The sequence below is a fragment of the Epinephelus moara genome, chromosome 10, assembly GCF_006386435.1.
Source record: "Epinephelus moara isolate mb chromosome 10, YSFRI_EMoa_1.0, whole genome shotgun sequence".
Classification (NCBI taxonomy): Eukaryota; Metazoa; Chordata; class Actinopteri; order Perciformes; family Serranidae; genus Epinephelus; species Epinephelus moara.
In genome coordinates this window covers 33694003-33720769 of record NC_065515.1, presented here as the reverse complement: position 1 = coordinate 33720769, position 26767 = coordinate 33694003, and the positions used below count along the sequence as shown (strand labels likewise).

At 43.3% G+C, this 26767-nt stretch overlaps 1 protein-coding gene across 7 annotated transcripts in view; it reads right to left on the bottom strand.

Annotated features, from left to right (window-relative positions):
• Window positions 1-26767, bottom strand: part of szt2 (SZT2 subunit of KICSTOR complex) — a 442490-nt gene that overhangs the window by 97323 nt on the left and 318400 nt on the right. For 5 of the 7 annotated variants that reach the window (XM_050055637.1, XM_050055644.1, XM_050055640.1 and 2 more), the window contains 4 exons: window positions 19214-19344; window positions 17863-17910; window positions 15273-15394; window positions 10464-10649 (listed from right to left, as the gene is read on the bottom strand). In XM_050055637.1, the coding sequence (XP_049911594.1) occupies window positions 10464-10649; window positions 15273-15394; window positions 17863-17910; window positions 19214-19344 (487 nt within the window). The remainder of the gene's footprint in view (window positions 1-10463; window positions 10650-15272; window positions 15395-17862; window positions 17911-19213; window positions 19345-26767) is intronic. The other 2 variants (XM_050055638.1, XM_050055642.1) reach the window with 2 other exon arrangements.

Below are 26767 nucleotides of genomic sequence, written 5' to 3'. Positions count from 1 at the left end.
TCTTCTGGTTATAGAAATCTTCAGCATCTTTCGGGGGAATCAAAGGAGTGTCTAATCCCGTCCACATTGATGGTGAGCCTGGTTGGGTAGAACAAGCTGTACGTGATGTTGGCCTCTCAGTGTTTTCTCTTCACTGGATTGAAAGCGGCGCATTGTCTGCTGACCTCCGGGCTCATGTCTGGGAAGATGTACACCTGGTCTCCTCCGTATGTTAGTCGCCCTTTAGTTTTGCCCAGATCCAGTATCTTCTGCCTGTCCGTATAATAATGGAGGCGGACGATAATGGCCCGGGGTCTCTCTCCATTGGTTGGCCACGGGGCAAGTGTGTGGTGTGCCCAGTCTATAACCACCGGGGAGCTGAAGTTGTCGGCTCCGAGCGCAGCGGGGAAGAAATCCGTGAGGAATTTGATAATGTTGCCTCCTTCGGCTCCCTCTGTAATACCGCCCAGCTGTAGATTTTGTCTCCTGCTTCTGTTTTCTAGATCCTGACATTTGTCTTGCATTTTCTTACATTCCTTGGTGACTAATTGTTGTGAATTCTCCGGGGCAGTTACTCTGTCCATCGTTTCGCCGAGTGCAGTTCCCATCTCTTCATATTTGTTAGCTGTCTCAGCCTGTGCCGAGCGGAGTCGTGCTAGATCGTCCCGTATGGCCTGTATGTCGGCTTTTGTCTCTTCACGGAGAGAAACAATGTCCGTCTTAATTTCTTTAAACAATGTCGTGATCTCAGCTTTAATCTGGACCAGCACTGCTTCTCTGGATGTCTGTAGCTCCTCTCAAAGCATCCGCAGGGAAAGCATGGTCTCGGGCGTGGTATCAGGTGTTTTCTCCTGTGTATTCATCGCTGCGCTGTCGGCCATTTTTGGGCTGCCTCGTGTGAAAGGAGTTATCATTTTCTGTAATTGCGTTCCTTGTTGTTTCCCTCTGCGTGAGCTCTTCCTCATATCAGGTGTTTTGTTGCTAAGTGGTTGAAAATTTAGGATATGCTCCGTTTTCTTGGTTTTTGGAGGTTTAAACTTGTTTCGTAAGTGTTAATTTGTCGGAGCTCTTCTCCTCTGCTACCTACTCCATCAAGCAGAAACTGGAAGTCGATCTCAACAATTTTAATAATTACCGACCTGTATCCACCTTACCGTTTTTAAGTAAGATTTTAGGAAAACTGGCTTTTAACCAAGTAAATGATTTTTTAAATAGAAACAATATTTTAGAGAAATATCAATCTGGTTTTAGGATGAATCACAGTACCGAGACAGCCCTTTAAAAGATTTTAAATGACATCAGGTTTAATGCTGATTCACAAAAACTCACAGTCTTGGTACTACTGGATCTAAGCGCTGCTTTTGATACAGTAGATCACCACATTTTATTAAACAGACTCAGAATCCTGGTCGGCCTCTCTGGTACTGTTTTTAACTGGTTCAGCTCTTATCTCGCAGATCGATGTTTCTTTGTAAGTATGGATACATGTTCCTCCAGAACACATGAAATTAGGTGTGAGGTGCCCCAAGGGTCAATTTTAGGTCCAATTCTTTTTAATCTATATATGCTTCCCCTTGGGGACGTCATCAGGAGGCACGGCATCAGCTTCCACAGTTACGCAGATGATACACAGCTGTACATTGCCGTGTCTCCTGATGACACAAAGCCAATTGATAACCTTTTTAACTGTATTTTAGATATCAAGTCATGGATGGCAGTGAATTTCCTACAGCTTAACCAGGACAAAACAGAGGTCTTAGTTATTGGTCCTGAAGGCAAGAGAGAGAAACTTTTACCAAAACTACAAGATTTTAAACCTTCACAATGTGTGAAGAACCTGGGTGTCATTTTTGACTCTGAGCTTAATTTTATTTCCACACATCAAAAATGTAACAAAGACAGGTTTTTATCATCTTAAGAATATAGCCAGAGTCCGCCCATTTCTCTCTTAGGCTAACCTGGAGGTGCTGATGCATGCTTTTATCTCTTGCCGTTTAGACTATTGTAATGCCCTGCTCTCCGGTCTTCCCAAAAAGCCAATCTCCAATCTACAATTACTTCAAAACTAAGCCGCACGTGTGCTGATGAAGACCAGAGGGCGGGCGCACATTACGCCGATTTTAAAATCGCTGCATTGGCTCCCCGTGTGTTTCAGGATCGATTTTAAGGTTCATTCATTAGTTTTTAAATGTCTTAACGGTCTTGAGCCATCTTATTTATGTGACCTGCTTTTATCATATCAACCCGCGGATCCTGAGGTCCTCTGGCACCGGCCTTTTAATCGTCACAAAAAATCCGAACAAAATCCCACGGGGAGGCTGCATTCAGCCATTATGGCCCACACTTGTAGAATAGCCTGCCAGAGAGCAGCAGGACTGCAGAGACTGTTGATGTTTTTAAAAGGAGGCTCAAGATTCACTTTTTTAATTTGGCTTTTAACTGATTTCTTCTACTCCTATTATATTTTATTTTATTTATTTATTTATTTTTATTTATGTTTTAATGTCTAATGTTCTTAATGATCTACTTTTAAATCCTTATGCATTTTATTATTTTTAATTTTTAACTCTATTTTTTTTTAATTTTTAAATCTTTAAATTTTTTATGCATTTTATCATTATTCTATCTTATGCTTGTTTTTATCCCATTTAGGGATTAAATTTAGGGCTGGGCGATAAATCGATTTTATCGATTAATTCAAATTTGTAGTTCAGGTCGATTTGTTTGAATGAAAATCGAGTTTCTCTTTAAAATCCGCCACCGCCGCTCCCCGCTGGGCTCCCGTAGTTCAGAGTGGGCTCACCCCTCACCCCTGCGCGCTTAATACACAAACTACATGGCAGCGAGCGGGGAAGAACTCGTTCTCAAGAAAGGGAACGAGTTCTTCAGCGCTTTTGTGTGCTCACCTGTGTCTGTGAGTGTGTGTGTGTGCGCATCAGGGCCGAACATAAACAACGGGACTTCGTCTGCGTTGAAGAACGGCACTTTATTTTCAGCACTGCAGGGATGATGCACAGCCTCTGTCATCAGTGTCCGACTTTTACATAGAGGGAAATAACTCAAAAACAGCATGCAGAACTGTGTAGGCTTCTTCACTGTGGCTGCTCAATGTAAACAACATAGCACATGCCTCACTTTCTTCCTGGGGCGCATCCATTTGACGTCACACACCACACCCGGCGCACTAACGTCTCATAACTCCTACATCAACCACACACATACACAGCTCCACACACACACACACACACACAAGCCACACACATCAGGCTCAGCCTTTAACATAAGGTTATTTAGTTTGCTTAATAAAAGGACAAGGTATAGACCTGCTCTATAGGAAAGGTAACCTTAAATGACTTCTGTTGTGATCCAATATAATGGTAGGGGAAACACTGCCGTATAATAAGAAAGGGGTCCGGTGGAAAGCGATCACAGATGCAGTCGCAATGTATATTGTATATGGTGCCCATATATAGGCTACTGTGGAAAAGCTGGGGTTCATTCACATGCTGAAAGTTTTGGACCCCAGGTACAGTATGTGCTACCAGGCCACAAATATATATATTTTTTTGTGATCCAATTTTTATTTTTGTTTCGACCACTGACAAGACAATACACATAGAACCAGTGTATAAAACAATAACAGTATGCTCCAAAACTAAAATAAAGATAACAAATAAACCAAAAAACAGAAGGAAGCAAAAATGACAACAACAATCACAGAACAAAGGACAGGACAACAACGTAACCCCTCAACCCCCCCCCCCCCCCCCCCCCCCATCCCATACCCTAAAAACCCTATTACCTAGACCCACAGTATTCCATGTATGCTATTTGATCACAGACTTTTACATTTAGTGACAGACAGATTAAAACAAATAACTTTTTATCTTCTCTCTCATTACATCAAAAAAGCTCACATTCTTCTGTTTGGCACCGTGAATTTTAGCTACAGAACTCTCCAAATACAAAATGTCCATGAGTGATAGATACCATTGTGGTATGTTGAGTGACTGGGGTTGCTTCCATCGAAGGGCCACTAATTTCTTTGCAGCAGTTATGCCCGCTAAGAGAATGCGGTGGTAAGAAACAGGAAGGACAAAACCTGAATCATCATTTAACAAAAACAGAGTAGGTACACAAGGTATATTTTTTCCAATAATTATAGAGAGTGCAGATGCAACAGAGTGCCAAAAGGGGTTAACCTTAGTACAATCCCACATCATATGGACATATGTGCCTGGTGTACCCTAAGTACAAAAACTGCAATTGGGGGAATGACTAGCTGAAAATTTTGCTAATTTTAGGGGGGTGAAGTGGGTTCTCATGACGAAATTGTAGTGAATCATTTGATGATCGGGGTTCCTGGAGGAGAGTTGTATATTGGACCAAACTCTAGACCAGTTAATGCTCGATAGACCTAAATCCTTTTTCCAAATTTTGTAAATTGGCAGTTGCTGTGCGGTGGACTGGGTGAGTAATGAATAAAGTTTTGATACGAGCATATACTGGGCGTTGGAGGTATAAAGCCTATGAATAGGAAGAGTATGCAGATTGGTACCCCAGGGAACACCAAAGGCATTGAGAGCAGATCTCAGCTGTAAATAAAAGAATAATGTGGTACCTGGCAAATTATAGGAATCTTTAAGATCTTGGAAAGCTCTGAGTCTATTACCTTGTATAATGTCTGCTAGAACATGGATTCCTTTTCCAGACCAGCTGGGGAGAGATATAGGTTTGCCATCCAATGTAATAGAGTAGTTATTAAACAAAGGAACATTGAGATGGTATTTACAAACAGTCATAATTTTCCAGATGGAGCGCCAAACCGAAATTAAATTAGAAATAATGGGACCGAACTTTACTAGGCAATTTTTGTTTGGGATGTTTGAATAAACAACATCCTCTAAGCGTTGAAGGAAAAATATTCAAACCAAGGTATCGAAAATTTTGGACTGTGGGGATACTTGTTGTAAGGTCAACAGATTTAGCTACATTATTCAGTGGAAGTAACACTGATTTAGACCAATTTATCTTGTAGCCTGAAATATCCCCAGACTTAGCGAAGGTATTTAGTAAATCAAGAAGCTGTGTGGAAATGTCATTAACATAAATAAGAACATCATCAGCATACAACGAAAGATGGTGATTAGTATTATAAATAGTGATAGGGTCATGAGTTAGACGTATCACCTGGGCCAATGGTTCCAGCTAAAGGGCAAACAATAAAGGGCTAAGCGGGCACCCTTGTCTTGTGCCCCTGGAAATGGATATGCTATCTGAGTATGTGCTGCCTATCAAGATTCTGGCGATGGGATTGGAATATAAAACTTTAATCATGGAGATATATTGCACACCAAACCCCATGTGATGTAAAGCCTGCCAGAGATAATACCATTCAAGGCGGTTGAAAGCCTTCTCGGCGTCAACTGATAAAACAACACATGGTGTTAAGATGCTGGCACTACCCTTGATAACATGTTAAAGGCGACGGACATTATCAGAAGCAAGGCGAGATTTTATGAAACCAGTTTGATCATAATGCACCAGATGGGTCATCAATGGGTCAAGTCTCTTGGCCAGAACCTTGGCAAAAAGCTTAATTTCTGTATTTAGCAGTGATAATGGACGGTAATTAGAAACAGCAGTGGGATCCTTGTCTTTTTTTGGAATTAATGAGATGATCGCTGTATTTGTATCTCTAGAAAAGGAGCCACTTTTAATTGAGAAGTGTATCATGAGAAAAGGAGCCACTTTTAATTGAGAAGTGTATCATGTCCAATAGCAGTGGACCTAATTGTGCCCAAAAAGTGAGAAAGACCTCAGGGGGGATACCATCAAGCCCAGGTGATTTTCCCGTCTTCATAGTTAGTAATGCCTCTTTAAGCTCTGTAAGTGTAATTGGGGAATCAAGCAATTCTGCAGAAGGTTGAGGGATCTGTGAAAGATTGGCTTTAGCCAGAAAGGCTGTAAGTTCCACCTTGTTCAAAGAGGGATCAGAACTATATAATTTGGAAAAAAAGTTAGCAAAGGTAGAAGATATATCAGCTGGGTTAAAAAAAAGTTAGCAAAGGTAGAAGATATATCAGCTGGGTTAACCAGTGAATTGCCCATATCATCTATGATGCAAGAAATGCTGGACAAGTTTTCATTCTTACGTAGTTTTTGAGCCAAGAGACGACTAGGACGAGAGCCATTAAAATAGAATTTGCAGCGTGTTCTATGTATCATAAATTCGGTTCTGTGTTGAAGAAGGGAATTTAGCTCCATCCTTGTTACCTCTCTTTCTTGTGTTAATTGTGAAGAAGGAGTATCATGCATCCTATTTTCAATTGACAATAGTTTCTTCTCCAATTTGTTAATTTCCTGTAAACGATTTTTATTTAGATTGGAGGCAAAACTAATTGAGAAAGATCTAATAAACCCTTTGACTGACTCCCACAGAACTCTTGGGTCACTTACTGAGCCTTTGTTAAAACCAATGAATTCTAACAATTCTGTATTCATATGAGTGATAAATTGTTCATTTTGTAAAAGTGAACTGTTGAAACACCATCTAACAGCCCTGGGGATCTCTAAGGGAATGTTTATCTGCGATAGAACGGCATTATGATCAGAAAAGGTAATTGGGATGTGCAGCGAGTTATGAACTTTCCCAGCGAGGACCTTAGAGATAAATATATAATCAATCCTTGAAAAGGATTTGTGGCGTGCAGAGTAAAAAGAATAGTCTCTAAAGGAAGGGTTGACCAAGCGCCAAGAGTCAAGAACTGATACTTGACTGGCCCATCTATGTAATGAAGAAGAAGTTAGTCGTTGTTCTCTCAGTTCACTCAAGCCCGTTCTGTCCATTTGATGTTCCCATACTCCACTGAAATCACTGCTCACAATCAGAGAAAACCCAGAGAGATCCAACAGTGTAAGTGTGAGGGAGTCAAAAAAGTTCTGTTCATGGGAATTAGGAGCATACACTGAAATAAAAGCTATTTTATAATTACTCAACATTGTCTTAACATAAGCTACTCTACCCTCCTCATCATTCCTAGAATCCAAAATAGTTAGAGGTAACTTACATCTGCCTACAATTAGAACACCTCTTGACTTTTTGCGGAATGAAGAAGATGCCAAGACCTGGTAGTGCTTATTGCTAAAGCGGAAAACATCATCCTTAAACAGGTGAGATTCTTGAATAAAGGCAATATCAATTTTCTTTCTATGGAGCAAATCCAAACAACTTATTCTTTTACGGGAAAGATTAAGACCCCGAGCATTCAGCATTAATATATTTAATCCATCTGTCACACAAAAAATAAGACAATACATCATGAGCCTTAGCAGAAAAAAGATGTAAATAAGCCAGGAAAGTATAAGGGTCTAGTGTAACCACCCCCCGCCCCTCCCACCCNCCAAAAAAGATCAGCAATCATTGAGGAAGAAAGTCCCTCAGCTGCCCCACCTCCCGTTTGCAACACCTTATTGTATACATTACTAGAGAAAAAAATAAATAAATAAATAAAAAGACATCCAGATACACATGAAAAATGAGTAAACAGCGGTCCCATAGGACTGTATCCTTTCACTTAGCCAAATATCGCCCTTTTCAGGGAGAGAAACGAGCAGATAGTCCTTGTCGTGTTCCGTATTGGTCACGTGACCGGCAGGATACCAAAACAAAAACAACGTGGACTGCTCGTCCTTACAGTGTGGCGTTACAGTGCTCCTCAGTACAAATAATTATCTGTTGTCACGCCACACACAGTTAACGCAAACGAAAATGAACGTCCTCTAAGTTGAAATGTCAAGCGAAAGGAGAAGAATAAGGAACAAGAAAAAATATATATATAGGCTACGCTATGAGCACAGTTAGTAGGCTATCAGATGATCGCTAAACAAACGTTAGCCAACTACCATCAGTCTTACCCCTCATTTGGCTAAGTTGTTGAGAAAGTTCTCCGCTTTGGAGGGATCATCAAAGACGTTTTGCTCGTGTCCCTTTGAAAGCTTGATCATTGCTGGATATAACAGGAAAGCTTGGAAACCTGCCTGGCGAGCTTTCTCCATGACCAGATAGCAGGCTCTGCGTCTCCCTCTGGTGAAGGCACTGAAGTCTGGTGTGCAATGGATCTACTTACCGGCCACCTCAACCGGTGAGTCCCTCATAGCCTTCAGGATGCGATTTCTGTCCGTGTAGCAAATACACTGCATTATTAGCGTTTGGAGCCACCACTCCGGGGAGGGCCAATGCGATGGGCTCGCATGATCTCAGGTGGAGAATCAGCTAGGGAGGGAGACCACAGGCAAAATTGTTTAATGAGGAACTGAAGTGCATTTGTTCCTTCATGTCCTTCAGGTAATCCGTGTAAGCATATATTATTGCGGCGACTCCGGTCTTCCAGATCTGCCAACTTAAAGTCAGTAGCCGACGCTGAATTGGAAAGAGAGGCTGTGGTACGCTCAAGTTTTTCGGTGCGTTTCAGCAAAGCAGAGTTGTCAGCCCGTAATGCCAGGGTTTCCTCTCTCAGCGAGGAGAGCTCTGTTTGTAGAGAATCAAATCTCTGTTCCATCCGTGCAAAGTGCTCATTGTTGCTCGTCTCAGCTCGGGAAAAGTGTTTTTCCAAGGCGTCCTCTATCATTGAAGCCAGTGACTCCGGCGTGTCCATGTCTGGTGTGGCTTCCGCAGAAGTTTGTGCTTTAACAGGGTTTTTGGTTGTACGAGGCATTGGCTGTGTTCAATCCTCTGTTAGATAAACTCACTGTAAAGCAGTCACCAGCGTTAATTTAGAGATCAGGTGAGTTAGAAAGTAAATTTATCAAAGAAAACTGCGGGAGGTTTGCGGGCAAGAATCACTAAGCGGCCATCTTGCCTCTTGCCAATCACAATTTTTTTTTTGTAAGTAGGAGGGGAAAAAATCGATTCAAATCATGAATCGGATTTGTTATGAAAAAATTGGAGATTTTTTTTTTAGGGCATATCGCCCAGCCCTACATTGTCTTTTAGTCTTTTCGTTTTTAGCTCCAGTGTTTCCTCATGGGGGGCCCGGAGGACTGGGGGGGCTCTGCACCAGGTGTGGAGTCCACCCCAGTTTATCTGGGTTCGGGTGGTCTCTGTGGTGGCGCTCCTTGTGACTGTCGGCTGTGGCGCCTCTCGGTGTGGATGGCTCCCCATAGGTGGTTTTTCCTCACCTGGTGCCTCAGTGCCCTGCCATGTTACTATACTGACAGTGAGTGCTCTGTGTGTGTGTGTGTGTGTGTGTGTGTGTGTGTGTGTGTTATACGTGGGGGTGGGAGGGGCGGGTTTTTCATTGTTTTTTATCTTGTGAAGCACTTTGTGTTGCATTTTTAATGTATGAAAAGCGCTATATAAAAATAAAGTTTGATTTGGTTTGATTTGACAAAGACGAAGCGATAGAAAGTGAGACAGATTCATGATGACATACATACAACCGCTTTAGTGCTGCTTAAAACTGCATGGGAGTTGTAGTTTTGTGAACAGTAATTAGTTAAAATTAGTTGACTTTGATGAAATCACAAAGGTCACAAATTCTACTAGAAAGTTCTGAAGAGGATCATTTATCTACACTGCAGTGATGGAAGAGAACTCTCAGTGAGGGACTGTACTGACTTACTGAAGCCGTCTTGATACATGATGGTGACTGTAGTTCACTGATGTGTTTTTGGCAGTCAGTGTAATGTAATGTATCACAGCAGGAGACAGGAATACAAAGACACATCATTGTTAAAAGAAAACATCACCCCCCTCGGTAGCAGCTCACCACTAAGGTTAGAAATGTTGTATCATTGTACAAGTAGAAGCAACAGAAGTGCAGGTAGATGATTCTACCTCCGACACTGAGTGTAGAAACATCATAACTACTATAAGAAGCACATGTCAAACAGGCTGCTGTACAGGTAGTGACATCATCACTTGTGTGGGAGTCACTGAGATTCCTCCCCAGGATACAACAGCTGTATGAAATCTGCCCTGGGACCTGCTACCTTCTGCAGTGGTGTGAATCCAGATGCTGTCCTGACAGGCTGATTCCACCTGAACTAGCAGCTCCCGACCCCCATTGTATTAAGCCATAGTGAAACAGAAGGCACTGCGGCTACTTTTTAGTGACACATTTGTGGTGTGTCAGCACATCTGGAAAAGCAGTCTAACATGCTGTCTGTGAGGTACAGTAGTGACTGCTGACGGAGAAAATCTTATTTCATCTTAAAAGTTCTGCTCAGGTCTGTCGCATTTTACTGACAGAACAGAAGGTAACTGGGCATCTACAACTGTCAAACTTTACTCCTAATCCTGATATATTCCATTACTACAAAAACTGTAGCAATTTCAACTATAAATTATTTAAAAGAAACAAGTAAGTGACTGCTGATGCAGCGTTATAAAATGAAGCTAATGTAACCATAGCTTGGCCAGTTTTCAGAATTTTTCATCCTGTTGTGCTGTTGACTTGTTGAAACTGTGTCAGTGTCTTTACCTGCTTGGAGTCCATTTCATGGACGGGTGTATCAGAGAAGCAGTAGTGATGGAAGAGGCCCATCTTCTGGTTGAGCAGGCAGTGGACAACATGAGCCCTCGCATTCTGCCACTTGACAAGGCGGACCAGCTCACGGTTCAGAGAGGCGCCCAGGTCCACAGACCAGTTATAGCTGTACAGAGTCACCTACGATATGACATATGACAAGTTAAACACAGCTACAAGATGCTTGCACTTACACAAGTTGTGGCATGTAAACACCAGAGCAGTCTAGGCATCACAAATTATGTTATGACTGCGCCTCTCTAGCTTTAAAAAGTAAGACAGGTGGTCAGAGGGTTGAAACTGTCCCCATTTAATAACTGCCTCACATGTTGATGTAACTTGTCCAAGCCCTTCAACATGGTGGTCCTCAGCTGTCTATCTCAAAGATAGACTTCTCAAAACCTGGACAAATAACTATAGTTAAGATCAAAATGATTAGCCCCCAAGAAACCAAGTAACATCTTCCTAAAATTTTGCCCAATGCATCATTCATAACATTTTACATAGTAAAACATTCATCAATGTTAAGGCCCCCATTTGATACATTTTGGAATGTATATTATGTATGTTATACCAAATTTAGTGAAAATTGTGGTCCAAATTGTTAGCCCCAATGTGATTTTTTGCTTTCAAAACACACCTGAGCAAGCAGTCAGCATTGAACTTTACTTAAGGGACTCCAGTGAACAGGGCTAGTGGCACTTAAACACTACATTGAGAGGGACTACTCTTAGATTCCCGGTTTGAAGTCATTTTATTATGCCAAAAAGTAAAGAAATCAGTCTTGGACTCAGACAGAAGATCATGGATGCTCATCTTCAAAGGGTACACTACACTGCTATTTCCAAGCGTTTCACAGTGTCTAGAACAGCTGTATGTTGCATCATTGCAGAGCACAAGGAGACAAGTCCTGTTAGAGACAAACCTGGGCATGGTCGACAGTGCAAGATTTCACAAACTTTGGAGAGGAAAATAGTCAGAGATGTCAACAATAATCCCTGGTTCTCTGCCAAGACGATTGTTGCTGAACTGGCCTCTTCTGGACTTGATGTTTCAAGGAAGACTGTTGTGAGGCCAGAGTAAGGTTTGCCCATGAACATTTGAAACATGGGAATGAGTTTTGGAAGTCTGTCCTTTGGTCTGTTGAGACTAAATTTGAGCTGTTTGGACACATGGATGTTGCTGTTGTCTGGCAAAGGAAGGGAGAGGCCTTCAACTCAAAAAACACAGTTGTCACAGTTAAACATGGTGGTCGGAGCACAATGCTGTGGAGCTGTTTTGCTGCTTCAGGCACAGAGAACCTTGTTCATGTGCATGGGATCATGAAGACAGAAGATTATGTTGACATTTTGAAGGTTAATGTAAAGAAATCTGCTACCAGTCTTGCTTTAGGTCACCACTGGGTCTTCAAGCAAGACAATGATGTGAAGCATACACCCAAGTTGTTCAATAAGTTTTCGTAGGACACCAAAATCAAGGTCCTGGAGTGGCCTTATCAGAGCCCAGTTCTCAACCCTTTTGAGAACCTGTGGCAGGTGCTCAAGGTCAATGTTCATGCTCGAAAACCACTCGATCTGGATGAGCTGGAGCAATTGCCATGGAAAAAGGGCTATGACCCCTCAAGACATGTGCCAACCTAGTAAGGAACAACCATAAGAAGTTGTTGTCGGTTGTGAGTCAGAAAGATTACACTATTGCAGTGTTTCCCACAGGATTTTTGGAGACTATGGCGGGGGGTCCGAACTTTCNAAACCAATCTTTGTGCATAATCACACAGCCTGGTATGCCCTGGCAAACACAGTGGGACTGCTGTACAGACTGTTGGTCTTTCTTCCCCTAACCCTGGTTATTTTCTGAAAGCACACAGCAAAGAAATGTCTGTTTTTTCTCCCTCGGTCTGCTGTCAGCAGGAGCGGCGGCTGCAGCGGGGATTTCAGCACCACGGACAGCGCGCGTAAAAAGACTTGACAAGTGTCTCCTTTAAATGTGTTTGCTGCAAGCGAAATTATACATAATAAATGAAGACAGTGACATTTTCAATAAAAAACAATGAGTTGAACGTTCAAAACAATGAGTTGAACGTTCATTTCAAGCTTTTGTAGTACAACGAATTTCAGAATTGTGTGAGTGATGGAGAGTGGGCGGCACTGTTTGATGCAGGAAACTCAATATGGACTTGAAAATCAATTTCAGAGTGGGGATGGTTCGGAACGGCGGGGTTTTCCGGAATGGAGGGCTGTCCCCTGTTGGAACACTGTGCACGCACAGCCCTTCACCACCTGGATCCTAAAATAAACACCTGTTTTATTACATAATCATGCTTCTGTGTTGCGCCATTCATTAAGATCCGATATTTCTGTCATTCAAATAACAAGAATTGTGGTTTAATACTCTTAATTATAACAGCCAACTTATTGAAAAATGTCGGGTTTAAATCGGGCTCGGGCCCATAATTACAGTTAATTGGACGGGCCACGGGCCGGACGGTCCCGGACATAACGTGCACAGGCTCAGGCCGGGTCGGGCTGGATTTTTTGGGCCCAATCTAAGCTCTATTAGCCGCTCTCATGGAAAGGGGGTCAGTTCTGGGGAACCCACATTCACTCGTTACCCCTGAGCCGCCTCAAGAACTGCCTGCTCTCGCCCTGCAGCTACGCAGAGTCTCTCCTGATCAAAACGCAACTCCACCTCTGAGCGCAGCAGGTCCAGGGCCTCTGTATGTAGTCAGGCAGGCTACATATCACATCAAAAGCATAGGTCTATGCATTAATGATATGAAAGAGATAGCCTAAATGTAGGCTAAATCAGACAAATTGAGTTTAGGGAGGCTGATGGGGTGCGGGTGGGCAGATGGGAGGGGGTGTGGCCGCAACCCCCGCACCCCTAGTTCCGACGTCTATGTGTGTAGCCTACTAACGTACACTGATGGATAAACCACTGATGGATCAGTGTTTCCGCTACATTCATTTAGTATAAATTTAGTATAAACTAAATTATTGCCGCCGCTGCTGCTCCTTCAAAACATTTATTTTGCAAATGCACCACCACTCTGAGACATCTGTGCACTTGCACAGCGCAGCAGCCAGTATAGTGAGGAGAGCAGCGGTGAGGGGAGGGGGGAGTGGGGAGTGGAGGAAGGCTCCTATTTAGGGATGGTGACGGACAGAGTAAAATGTCGGCAGTGTGGCGATATTTTACTCCGTCACCGCACTCGCTTTTGCGACTAAAAATAGTTTTGTGCGGGCAAAATAAATCATTCAGCACGCTGTGTGAGTACAGATTTCAACCAGCAGCAGAAACTAAACGGCGAATCCCGCCGGTTGTGGGTTGAATGGGGGTCACAGACATGGACAGGAATACGTATTCCTGTCAAATACGGCGGCGCATTATAACGGCTTACCGGCGACGAAGAAGTCCAGCTCCAGGTGAATAACTTGTTGTCATGACTGCCCAAAAGTACCTGAAGAATAACTTGTTGTCATGACTGCCCAAAAGTACCTGAACAGCTGAGCCATGGCGGCACACAGTATGCGGCGTATCAGAGGAGAAACGAGCTGTTCACATTTCTCTCTTTGTGTCCACAAACCTCACTGCACTTTAGGGACTGTTCTTTACTTATGAAGGGACTTGTCAGGGGAGGAGGGTGGCTGGTTGATTTTTATTTAATTTATTTATTTTATTTTGATCCCCCCTATGTTAATCACTTATTGATGCTGTTTTTGAAGTATGAATGAGTCATTTAAGTAATTTATCCCATTGAAATATCATTGATGTACTATAGAAAAGTGATTTATCTTTTTATAAATGACAAAAGGCACATCTGCCTCATTTTCGCTGTGGTATCCTGATACTACTCAGAACCGTGATACTTCCACTGGTATCATACCGTGGGTCCCAATTGAGGGTGTATCTCTGCGGCACCCTGAGTCAGAGCATTTAATTTTACACGGCTTCAAAAAGAAGAATTCAAAAGCCCTCTGGTAGTTGAATGCCTCTGGGACAGGCCCATTTATGGCAACCCACTGGATCCGTCACGTGCGCGAGCTGGCCGAGGCGTGGGTACTGGAGCTAATCGCAGCCATTCAAGTCAATGTAAGCTGCTCCACCAGAAGTGCCGCGGCGCGTCCTAGCCGCAGCCTAGAAGCGGCTCGGCGCTCCACTCCGCTAAAATACGGGCCAGGTCTATTTTTGACGGACGCCGCGCTCCAGCCGGTGCGCTACAGAGTGTTGTTCATTTACCAGAGGCATTTTATATCTGGCCGATTTTTGGAGACTATGGCGGGGGAAAATAAACTCGTCAATGTATGGGAAACACTGTATTGACTATTAATATTAATTGACTATTTTTTTTTTCAATTAAATTCAGCTCATCAGTAAAATATCTTAATCAAGCTTAGTGGATATTTTGTCTTTGTTCTTTTGGAAGCAATTAAACTATAAACATTTTTGGTTACGGTGGTTTTCATGGAAAAGTTTAGGGGTTTGTTTGATTTCATAAAGGGGGCTAATCATTTTGACCTTAACTGTACCTACATGCAGACGGACAACTGGATGTAGGTGAGACTTTTCATTTTTTATGAAGCAGCTGTTAAATGGACTAGAGGACCAGTGAGGGTAGATGTACTTCTGCATTTGATACAACTGTAATTCAGAGACTAATTCACTGCTAAACTGATCATGACCTTTTTAAGTTGTAAGAACTCTGTCTCGTTCTCTTGGCCTGAGGGACATTCACAATACAGAGGCTTCAATATGCCAAGTCACCTTTTTGTCCAGGATGCTGATGAAGAGGAACCTCTGGCGGGGAGCCAGGCCAGCCCCGACCTGGCTAGGACTTATCCAATCACTCTGCTCCAGTGCATCGAAGCGCTGGAAGCCCTTATGAGCTGCGAAGAGGAGAGCAAAACTCAGTGAAATTGCAAAGCAATATGAGTAAAGGCAGACAGATCACTGTGGCATGTCCTTAAACAGAATCCCTACTGACCGTCAGGACATTATTTCATCTGTTCTAAGGACAACACTGTACCAGGGCTTTGAGATCTACTTTTTACATGTAAATAATTTTCATTGGCTCATTCACTGGGGAACTGCTCACTGGGTCTTTATAAGCCCAGAGGCCAAACTCACTGAATTACCCAGGATTCTCTGCAAGGTCTCCAAGGTTTGGCTGACAAATGAAGAAAAGCTTCACCGACTAGACAAAACAGTAAGTCCTTGCTTGCTGTTTTTGCATTACAACGTGCCTCATATTTCTGCACTCTAGGCACCTGGCGTTTTTGCCAGAGCGCTCTGAACTCTTCGAATTGAAAAAACTCAGAAGAGTTCAGAGCAGAAAAGCGCCCCACGTCATTTCTGTTTTGTTTTTTTTACCATTGTCCAGTCGACCAATGGAATCCCTGTAGTTAGTATTCATTTTTGTGATGCAAGGCCCAATCATAGACAGCAGGTTGTCAAACTGTCATCCTTAAAAATGCCTGGAAATGGCCATCATGGAGGTGAAGCTCCTGGACCAACTGGTGGTACTCTCCGTAATCCACCCTCTATTTTAAGGTCTCATGTACCCACACTAGGGTGACCAGACGTCCCGCATTGCGCGGTACAGCATTTCTGTCTCTTTTCATGCGTCACGCAAATTGAGACCATGTCCCACATGATTGGTTGTCACCCGCGCAACAATAAAAAGCAAGCAGTGTTTTACTAGTGGCATTTAATCTTAAATTTAAAAAAAGGCAGTGTGGTGTGCCTCTAGTTTTGCAATGTGAAAAATGCTTTCTGTGTGATCGGGGCCTTATGCTGCACTGGAAATTCCAGCCATTTGTAAAATGTGCTGAACATGAGAAGTGGGCGAGAAAAAGCATGGAGTGTTTATTCTTTGCATTCCAAAATTCAGATTACATTATCTATATACAACCCCAATTCCAAAAAAGTTGGGACGCTGTGTAAACCATAAATTTAAACAGAATGTAATAATTTACAAATCCTTTTGACCTATATTCAATTGTATACAGTCCAAAGACAAGATATTTAGTGTTCAAACTGATAAACGTTATTGTGTTTTGGCAAGTATACACAAAAAAGACTGGGAAAGTTGTGGGATGCTCAAAAAACCCAGTTTAAAATATTTCACAGATACACAGGTAAATTGATAACAGGTGATAGTATCATGATAGTATCAAGACTCCACGCTTACATTTTTTTAGGGGCATACTTTTGTAAGTAATTGAAATAATAAACGACATCTTTTAAAAAATATTGAGTTAAAATCTCAATTCACAATGTGCAGCTTTGTACGGAAGCGCATTGCATTCACTTAAAAACAATATAATGACACCTCATCTCATAATTAGGATATAAGATCTTGTAATTATGACATCCTGATGTGATAATTGTAATATATATGTAATACATAGGTGTGAAAAGTGACTGCAAAGCGGTAATATGTGATATTCGCTGTTTTTCGCAGCTATTATCTTCAATAGTCCCATATCAGGGCCTGACAATGCAGTTGAGAGCACAATGAACTGAACATCTGTCCAACGTGTGTATTTAGGGACCATCATAAAAGTGTAATACGATCCATTTCAATATTCAGTAACTTTATTGTTTTTCAACATAGAAATCTCAAATCACTGCCATTATAGAGAATGGCAGCCTGTTAACATTTCACATCTATACGTTTGTAAAATAAGTAACTAACTTATTAAAAAATGTAGCAAATCATGGTTATGAATGACCTATTTCTTTAATTGTGCACATTTCACGACATGTCAACAGTTTGCTCATTCATAAAATATTGACACTGGAGGTCCTTATTCAAATCTTAGTTGATCAGCCTAAATTACTGGTTTGGACAACTCCTGAAGCTGATGCAACACAATCAGCTGAAACTGCAAAACACACAGTCCACTCAGTGCAGAGATCAGGTTAACCTGACACCAGCCAAAAGATCATTTTGACCTCTCATGAAGTTACTTGTCAAATCAATTAATTAATTCAATCAATTAATTAACAAGCTGATATAACCTGTGTCCTATGAAGTTTCTCATTTTATCTGGCCAAAGCACCAGTCAGCATTGGCTATAGATGATGTTGACTAGCATCATCTTTGTGCTTTATACCTTGATTCATAAAAATAGAGACTGATGTCTCTGTTTAAAAGATTTAAAGCTATTGGAATTGATTTTGAGTTTGAAAGCTACTTGCTTTCTGTCCACTTTTAAGATGGGTTGTATGTTAACTAATGGATATATTTAATCAAGAAAATCTAAATTATATATTAAGCACTACATTTCTATCAAGCAGCATTTGCAAACATCCCATCAGCATCAATGTGTAAGCTCAGAGGCAAACTTACGTGTGAACCTATTTAGCACTGCGGTGTTTTCCTCATCTGAACTGTCTTCTGGAGGCAAACAGAGATGGGACAAACAGCAAGGCAGCATGGACAGTGAAACACACAGCTCGACGCAAACTGATGTAAGCAGACACTTGCAAAATAATGCAGTCATGTTAGACAGTTGCTAGCACGGACAAAAGAAACACAGAAACAAAGAGCAGCAGCAGGGAGAGCATATTGAAAGCTTCAACACAAACATTCATGCTTCCACCTCTTGCTCAACACGACAAATTAGGTTAATACAGGTGTTAGCAACATGCTGCTAATATAAGGTGATTTAAGTCTTAACACACTGTCATACACTAATATAGACCTTTTTAATCATCAATCCATGGCAGCACCTCTGGATAATGGGATTTATTTTGGGGTCATGTGGTATATTTTATTCAAGGATAAATACCACTTCATCTTTAAGGTATCTCTATATAAATACACCAAAAAAAGTAACATTCAGCAGCACTGGAGTGGAGGGTGAAATGTGTTTAAACTCTTGTGTAACGTCTAAAAATTTGGGAAGGTGTTTACACTACAGTGTTCTGCTCCGAGGCAGCTCTTAGTTCAGGGGTGAGATCTTCTGTTTTTTGGACAGTGCCAGGAATTTATGGCACTTTATTTTTTGTATTTGACTACAACATGTCACAACAAAGAAGATAAAGGATTTGCAGCTAGTGGTTGATATTGGTGTGTATGCAGACCATGGATCAAGATCTGACGTCAATCCGTGCCTGACTGTATAAATGCCTGTCTCTCAAAAAATATGACTCAGCTATTCTGCAGACTGACTCGGCCTTTGTTACACGTTAATTAAAGTCTTTATTGGAAGGATCTCCGGCAGCTGTTGTTGTCTCTCCACCACATAATTTGGTGACCTTGATGTGATTGGTTTGAGAAAAGCTGTAAAGCTGATATCGGGACTTTGGGCGCTTTGTCTCTACACAGAAAAAACAGCTGTATATACAGGTAAGTAATCTCTTTTTACTCCTCTGTTTATAAAATTATGTGTGGTGATGACTGTGCTGAGGGACCTGCTCTAAGGCTGGTAAGAATAGCATCTAAATAACTCACCAACAAAGAACAAAGGTTTGAAGGAGAAAAGCAACTGGATGAGAAATTTCCTGCATTTTATGCTCACCACCACATTCTGTCATAATCTAACTTCAATTTTAACTACATTATCACTTTAACGACATTGTCTTTAGGAATTAGCCAGTGCACCATTATCTGTGTCTGTCTCTGTATCTGTTTAACCAACTAAATTATCTCTGAGTGACAGCTGTGAATGTACAGAGACACTGGCTTTAGCAGTTACCTTGCTCTGTGCTACAGTGCCACTGGTGGAAGTTGCGGCCAATGAGAATGAAGCTCCTTGTGGAATCTGGAGGCTGGCTGAGGTTCTGGACAAGAGGGAATGGTACAAATATGTCTCCAGATGGGGGACAGCTAGAAAGGTTTAAGAGACAGAAAAAAAAAATTATGATGATACATAAGACACAGTTGTAACACTAGTACTGGTCTGAGATATTAAAGGTCCCATATTGTGAAAAGTCAGATTTCCATGTCTTTTTAAAAATAAAGCAGGTATAGGTGCTCTATAAATACTGTGAAAGTAACAAAACACTTAGTCCACAGAGAAATGCACACAGTTCGTATTCATGACCTGTGCCTTTAGATGAGCTGTCAGGATTTCTGTGAATTTGAGATGTCACAACTATATTTTATAGAGTGTTTGAAACATAAACATTTTAAATGGATCCTTTTGTGTTTCCTGTTAGAATGTTTAATGCCATCAGCTGACAGGAAGCAAGCATGGACCCAAGCTGTTGCCTAGCAATGAAATTCCAGTAAAGCGGCCTATAAAGATAGAAAAACAGAGCATTTCAGACAGAAGGTAATTACAGGTATATTCAGGCAGACAGTATAAGAAAAATAAATGTGTTTTTTGAACATTAATTCATGTAAACATGTTCTAGTAGAAACCCAAAGCACAACTATGAACCTGAACATGAGCAGAATAAGGGACCTATAAGGACACTGAGTTGCACATGTGTAAGAATTAAGTGATGTGAGATAGTTAAAGATTCTCTACAGTTGGACAACAGGGTTTTTGTGGGTTTGATCCCTTTGATCTCCTGATGTGGAAAATGTTTCTGCTTCTGCACTGCACTGTTGTCTCCTAACATTACTGTTGATTCATGAAAGACTGCAAACAGACATGTCCTATCTCAAACAACCAGTTGGAATAACTAGTGCAGCAATAAAGACATAATTCCTCACTTGCTTCTCACCAGACAAGCACTTATGCAAAACAAGGTGGAGGAATTCCTCACAACAGGGCTGCACTGTATATTGAAATTTACCTTCATTGCGATATCACCATGCACAATTTAGGTATCACAAAAGACAGCTTGAACTGCGATAAAAACTGTAGTATATTAACATGTGTCATGCATTAACACGCTGCATGTTGTGTTGTAACAGTGACGTCTGGTGACTTTAATAGTTTTTAAAGAATTTCTCATGTCACAAAACACACTAACAGTGAGACTTGTTTTTGATGTTACTATTATACTGTCCATGTTGTGTTGGTGTTTTTGTTGTGGTGGTCTGTGCAGATCTGACACCTGTCCGCCTGCCTGCGCGCCTGCCTGCGCGCCTGCCTGCGCGCCTGCCTGCCTGTTCTCATCCCTGGCTCTCTGAAGGTCAGTGCGCCACCGTTTCCTGGTAAAGACAGCTGGGCAGCACGGAGGTCCCTGGAGACCGCCAGTTGACAATAACCTTGTATTTAAATGTTCATAAAATTCACCCTAATTCACGAATATGTAAGATATTACAAAAGACCTTTGTGTTATCTTACATTGCAATGTCTGCTGTGACAGCAGATGCTGTATTCACTCATGTCAGAGCCGACAGTGCTTTAACATTCAGGGAATGCACTGTGTTTTTGTTTTTTTTTTGTCGTCGTCATCATCCTCCGCTTATCCGGGTCCGGGTCGCGGGGTCAGCAGCCTCAGCAGCCTCAGCAAAGAAGCCCAGACAGTCCTCTCCCCAGCTACTTCCGTCAGCTCTTCCGAGGGAACCCCGAGGCGTTCCCAGGCCAGCCGGGCGATGTAATCCCTCCAGCGTGTCCACCCTTTTCTGGCTGAGGACCATGGCCTCAGACTTGGAGGTGCTGATTCTCATCCCAGCCGATTCACACTCGGCTGCGAACCGTCATGGTCACTGTTCAATGGAGCTAGGAGGCCCATGTCATCTGCAAAAAGCAGGGATGAGATCCTCCTGTCACCGAACCTGACACCCTCCACTACTTGGCTGCGCCTAGAAATTCTGTCCATGAAAGTTATGAACAGAACCGGTGACAAAGGGCAGCCCTGGCGGAGTCCAACTCTCACCGGGAACAGGTCCGACTTACTGCCGGCCACACGAACCAGACTCGCGCTCCTTTGGTACAGGGACTGGATGGCCCTTAGCAAGGGGCCACCAACCCCATACTCCCGAAGCACCCCCCCCAGGATGTCCCTGGGGACACGGTCGTAAGCCTTCTCCAAATCCACAAAACACATGTGGACTGGTTGGGCGAACTCCCATACCCCCTCCAGTACCCAGGCTAGGGTAAAGAGCTGGTCCACGGTTCCACGTCCGGGACGAAAACCACATTGCTCCTCCTCAATCTGAGGTTCAACTATTGACCGGACCCTCTTGTCCAGCACCCTGGAGTAGACCTTACCGGGTAGACTGAGGAGTGTGATCCCCCTGTAGTTGGAACACACCCTCTTGTCCCCTTTCTTGAAGATGGAGACCACCACCCCGGTCTGCCACTCCAGAGGCACTGCCCCCGATGTCCACGCAATGTTGCAGAGGCGTGTCAACCAGGACAGCCCTACAACATCCAGAGCCTTGAGATATCCAGGGCGAATCTCATCCACCCCTGGGGCTCCGCCGCCGCGGAGTTGCTTCACTACCTCGGCGACTTCTGCCCCAGAAATTGGACGACCCGCCCCCGAGACCCCCGTCTCTGTTTCCTCACTGGAATACGTGTTGGTGGGATTGAGGAGCTCCTCAAAGTATTCCTTCCACCGCCCGACAATGTCCTCAGTTGACGTCAGCAGCTCCCCGCCCCCACTGTAAACAGTGTGAGCAAGTTGCCGCCTTCCCCCCCTGAGGCGCCGGACGGTTTGCCAGAACCTCTTTGGAGCCGATCGATAGTCTTCCTCCATGGCCTCACCGAACTCCTCCCACGCCCGAGTTTTTGCCTCAACGACTGCCGCTGCTGCGCTCCGCTTGGCCCGCCGGTACCCGTCAGCTGCTTCCGGAGACCCACAGACCAACCATGCCCTGTAGGCCTCCTTCTTCAGCCTGACGGCTCCCCTCACCTCTGGTGTCCACCAGCGGGTTCGGGGATTACCGCCGCGACTGGCCCCAGCGGCCTTGCGGCCACAGCTCACAACAGCCGCCTCGACAATGGCAGAGCGGAACAAGGCCCATTCGGACTCAATGTCCCCCTCTGCCCTCGGGACGCGGTCGAAGCTCTCCCGGAGGTGGGAGTTGAAGATCATCTTGACAGGTTCTTCCGCCAGGCGTTCCCAGCAGACCCTCACTGCTCGTTTGGGCCTGCCAGGTCTGCGCGGCGTCCTCCCCTGCCATCTGATCCAACTCACCACCAGGTGGTGATCAGTTGACAGCTCTGCTCCTCTCTTCACCCAAGTGTCCAGAACATATGGCAGCAGGTCAAATGATACGACTACAAAGTCAATCACTGACTTGCGACCTAGGCTTTCCTGGTGCCACGTGCACTGGTGGACATCCTTATGTTCGAACATGGTGTTCGTTATGGCCAAACTGCGACCTGCACAGAAGTCCAATAACTGAACACCATTCAGGTTCAGATCGGGCAGGCCGTTCCTCCCAATCACGCCCCTCCAGGTCCTGCTGTCATTGCCCACGTGAGCGTTGAAGTCATCCAGCAGAACAATGGAGTCCCCGGTCGGGGCACTGTCCCAGGGACTCCAAAAAGGGCGGGTACTCTGAACTGCTGTTCGGCGCATAAGCGCAGACAACAGTCAGGACCCGTTCCTCGACCCGAAGGCGCAGGGAAGCAACCCTTTCGTCTACTGGGGTGAACCCCAACGTGCAGAGAGTCTGGGGGCTATCAGAAAGCCCACCCCGCCTCTCACCCGGAGCAACTCCAGCAAAGGAGAGAGTCCAACCCCTCTCAAGGACTTGGGTTCCAGAGCCGGAACTATGTGTCGAGGTGAGGCCGTCTATATCTGGCCGGTAGCGCTCAACCTCTTCCACAAGTTCCGGCTCCTTCCCCGCCAGAGAGGTGACATTCCATGTCCCAAGAGCCAACTTCCGTAGCCGAGGATCGGACCGCCAAGGCCCCCGCCTTGGTCTGCTGCCCGATCCACAAAGCACCGATACCTTCTGGATCCCTCTGCGGGTGGTGGGCCTGCAGGGGGACGAGCCCATGTAGCGGTTTGCGCTGGGCCCGGCCGGACCCCATGGGCAAAGGCCCGGCCACCAGGCGCTCGCCCGCGGGCCCCAACCCCAGGCCTGGCTACAGGGCGGGGCCCTGGTAACCCTCCAGGCCGGGTACACGAGTTCTTGTTGTTATCCATCATGAAGGGTCTTTTGAACCATTCTTCGTCTGACGCTTCGCCCAGAACCAATCTGCCATGGGAAACCCTACCAGTGGCAAAATGCGCCAGACAGCATAGCTCCTAGGGTCATTAGGGCACTCAAACTCCTCCACCACGATAAGGTGATGGTTCTCGGAGGGGTAAGGTGACGGGTTTTTTTCCCCCCTGATAATGCTACATTGTGACAAAATGATTGTGCTACTGATCAATATTGTATTGACTCATGTCAATGATGACCCGATGATGTTTTACCGTCCAGGGAACACACCACATTGAAAAAAATGTTTTCACCGACAGCAGCCATTTTCTTATCGTAGATATTGTATATCTCGCTTGAGACCAGTTTTGCTGTTGTTTCCTGTTTGATTCATAGTCTCAATGAGTGAAAGAAAACATAATGACAGAGCATCTGCTTATTTCTCAAAATGTTTAACTATTAAACTTATACAGTAACTTTTTGGAATTTTTATGAATTATCTAAAGTCAAACTATTTCTATGGGATTATCACAAATCACAATCATGCTTCATTTCTGACTGACCTAAGATGATTTCGGTAGATGATTTCGGTGCTCACTAAACTCAGCTCAACATGTGTCATTTGTATAATGTTTTGTACATAGACTCTATATAAAGATACATATACAGTATGTGGTTTTGTAAAGAAAGTTTTAAGATTTGATCTAACTTTCAGACACATTTTTATGGAGATAGATTTGTTTCCTAATTATGTGTGTGAACAGATCGACAATCTGTGTGTAAATGTGTAATCTGTATACATAAAACACCTTCCACGAATACAAAAAAAAAGATTTTTAAACTCACAAGAATACTTTGCAAGTATAAAACGGATCTGCAAAGATGGCAGCACATCTACCTGTCAGTGTCACGTCGCTACATTTTTATTATGTTTAAAGTTTGTAATGTCTTTTAAATGTCCATTGAATCTTTTGCACAACGGAAACTGTTCTGAGCTCTACCTGGAGAAAGTTTTCTAGAGTCATATGCATACCATGGCTGGATTAAATTGGATTGTCTTCTGCCTATTGTTTTAGTCACCTGCTGGTGAGCCTGCTCGTACCTGGGTCCCTGACTAGGCCTAAGGTGTCTATCTCTGCCTGGCTCATTCCACTCCTCCCAGCCTACTCGGCTTTTCCAGTGTATATTTATGCGCTGTACTTTCCGTATACTGGCTGGATTGTGAATGGGGGTCTGTGTGTGTGTTTGCGGACCCAGTGAGGCTTTTCTCTGCCCGACTCATCCCGCGCCATCCGGCTGGCTTGGGTTTTGTGGTGAACATTCATTCATCACACTCTCCGTGGACTACCTGGATTGTGAACGAGGGTCTGTGTGTGTGTTTGCGCACTCATTGAGGCTCCTTGCGAGGATTTTGTCCGACACTTGTTGTCCGGCCGCCGCGTGGATTATTGACGCTCCTTGATGTCATTCTGCCCGTTAAATATGGCATCCCTTATTGTCTTACTCTGTTTTTTGACTGTCCTGGATGGCGAGCTTACTCTTTTACCTGGGAGTGAACTTGAGACTGTCTCATCACCAGCAGTGCGCGCCCCTTGTAAAGGATCAAGTGTGACTCATGAACTATTTCGCTCTGCTCTATCTGAGCCTACCAGGGTGGGCAACTATGTTTGTTTTGCTCGGTGTCCATCAATTATGGTTCTACAGGACTATTTGGGCATTATACACCTGCGTAGTCTTTTATCTAAAATTGATTTTATTCGTATTTGGGCTGTTTCAACTGATGCTGATGTCATTGCGGTATCAGAAACGGGGCTTAACAAAGCTATCCCTGACACGGACATCTCCATAAATGGATACAATGTATATCGCACGGACTGACCTAAGAGAGGCGGTGGTGTTGCCATTTATGTGAAGTCTAAGTTCTATGTAAATATTTTGGTTTCAAAATTGATATGTAACGAATTTGAAATCCTAGCCTTAAATTTTGAAGTGTCTAAAGGCCTCCTTGTGACGGTTGTCGATGTTATAGACCCCCCTCAGCTGTTAATCAATCCTTGCCATCATTGGCACATATTTTGTCCCAGCTTCAGTACAAGGAAATAGTTTTACTTGGCGATTTAAATTGGGACTGGTTAACTTCTAAGTCTGATGATCTTAAAAATCTCTGCGTCTCACTGAACTTTACTCAGATTGTGGATAGTCCCACCCATCCTAATAATAAATTTCCTGAAAAATCATCTTTAATTGATCTGATCTTGACAAATGTTCCTCACAAATACTCTGCAGCCGGAGTATTTGCTAATGATGTGAGTGACCACTGTGTTGTATCCAAAGTTAGAGACACAAAGGTTCTGAAAGGTAAACCGCGCATCGTTATAAGGATTTGTTTCACTTTGATTGGGACAAAATTTATTTGATAGATGATGCTGAAATCGCTTGGACATCTTTTTCAAGTGGTTTTAAGGAAATAATAGATAGACATGCTTCTCTTCGTAAATACAGAGTGAAGGGCCGGCATAACCCCTGGTTTACTGCAGAGCCTATGTCCTCCCTCTACTAAAAGGGGGGAGGCCACTTTATTAACTAATTATAGGCCCATTTCTAAATTGTCAGTTCTGGCTAAGATCCTTGAAAAACTTGTTAGTGAACAGTTGAAGGAGTTTATATGTAAAAATGACATTTTATCTAAATATCAGTCTGGATTCAGAAAACAACACAGCACTATTATTGTGACAATGAAGGTGGTGAATGATATCATCGGCATACTGGATAAGAAGCAGAGTTATGTAGCTCTATTTATTGACCTGTCCAAAACTTTTGATAATGTTGACCATCTCATCTTGAAACAGAGGTTGACTAATATTGGTGTGTCTGACCAGGCAGTAGGATGGTTTGTGAACGACCTCTCTGAAAGATCTTAATGTGTCCAGTTTGATGGGCTCTCCTCTGATTGGTTAAGTGTTTTTAATGGTGTAATGGTGTCCACTGTTATTCTCTATCTATATTAATATTTTAGGTTGTAATGTGGATGGAGCCTATTTTCATTTTTATGCAGATGACACTGTGATCTATTGTGCTGGTCCCTCCATTGCTGAGGCTCTTGCCAAACTGCAGGATGTTTTTAAGCTGGTTTTGAATGTTGATAAAACTAAGGTAATGCATTTTTCAAATGTTAGTAAAAAGCCTGAGAACACTGTTGACATAATTTCTGCTCAGGGAAAAAAGTTAGAAAGTTTCTCCAGTTTTAAAT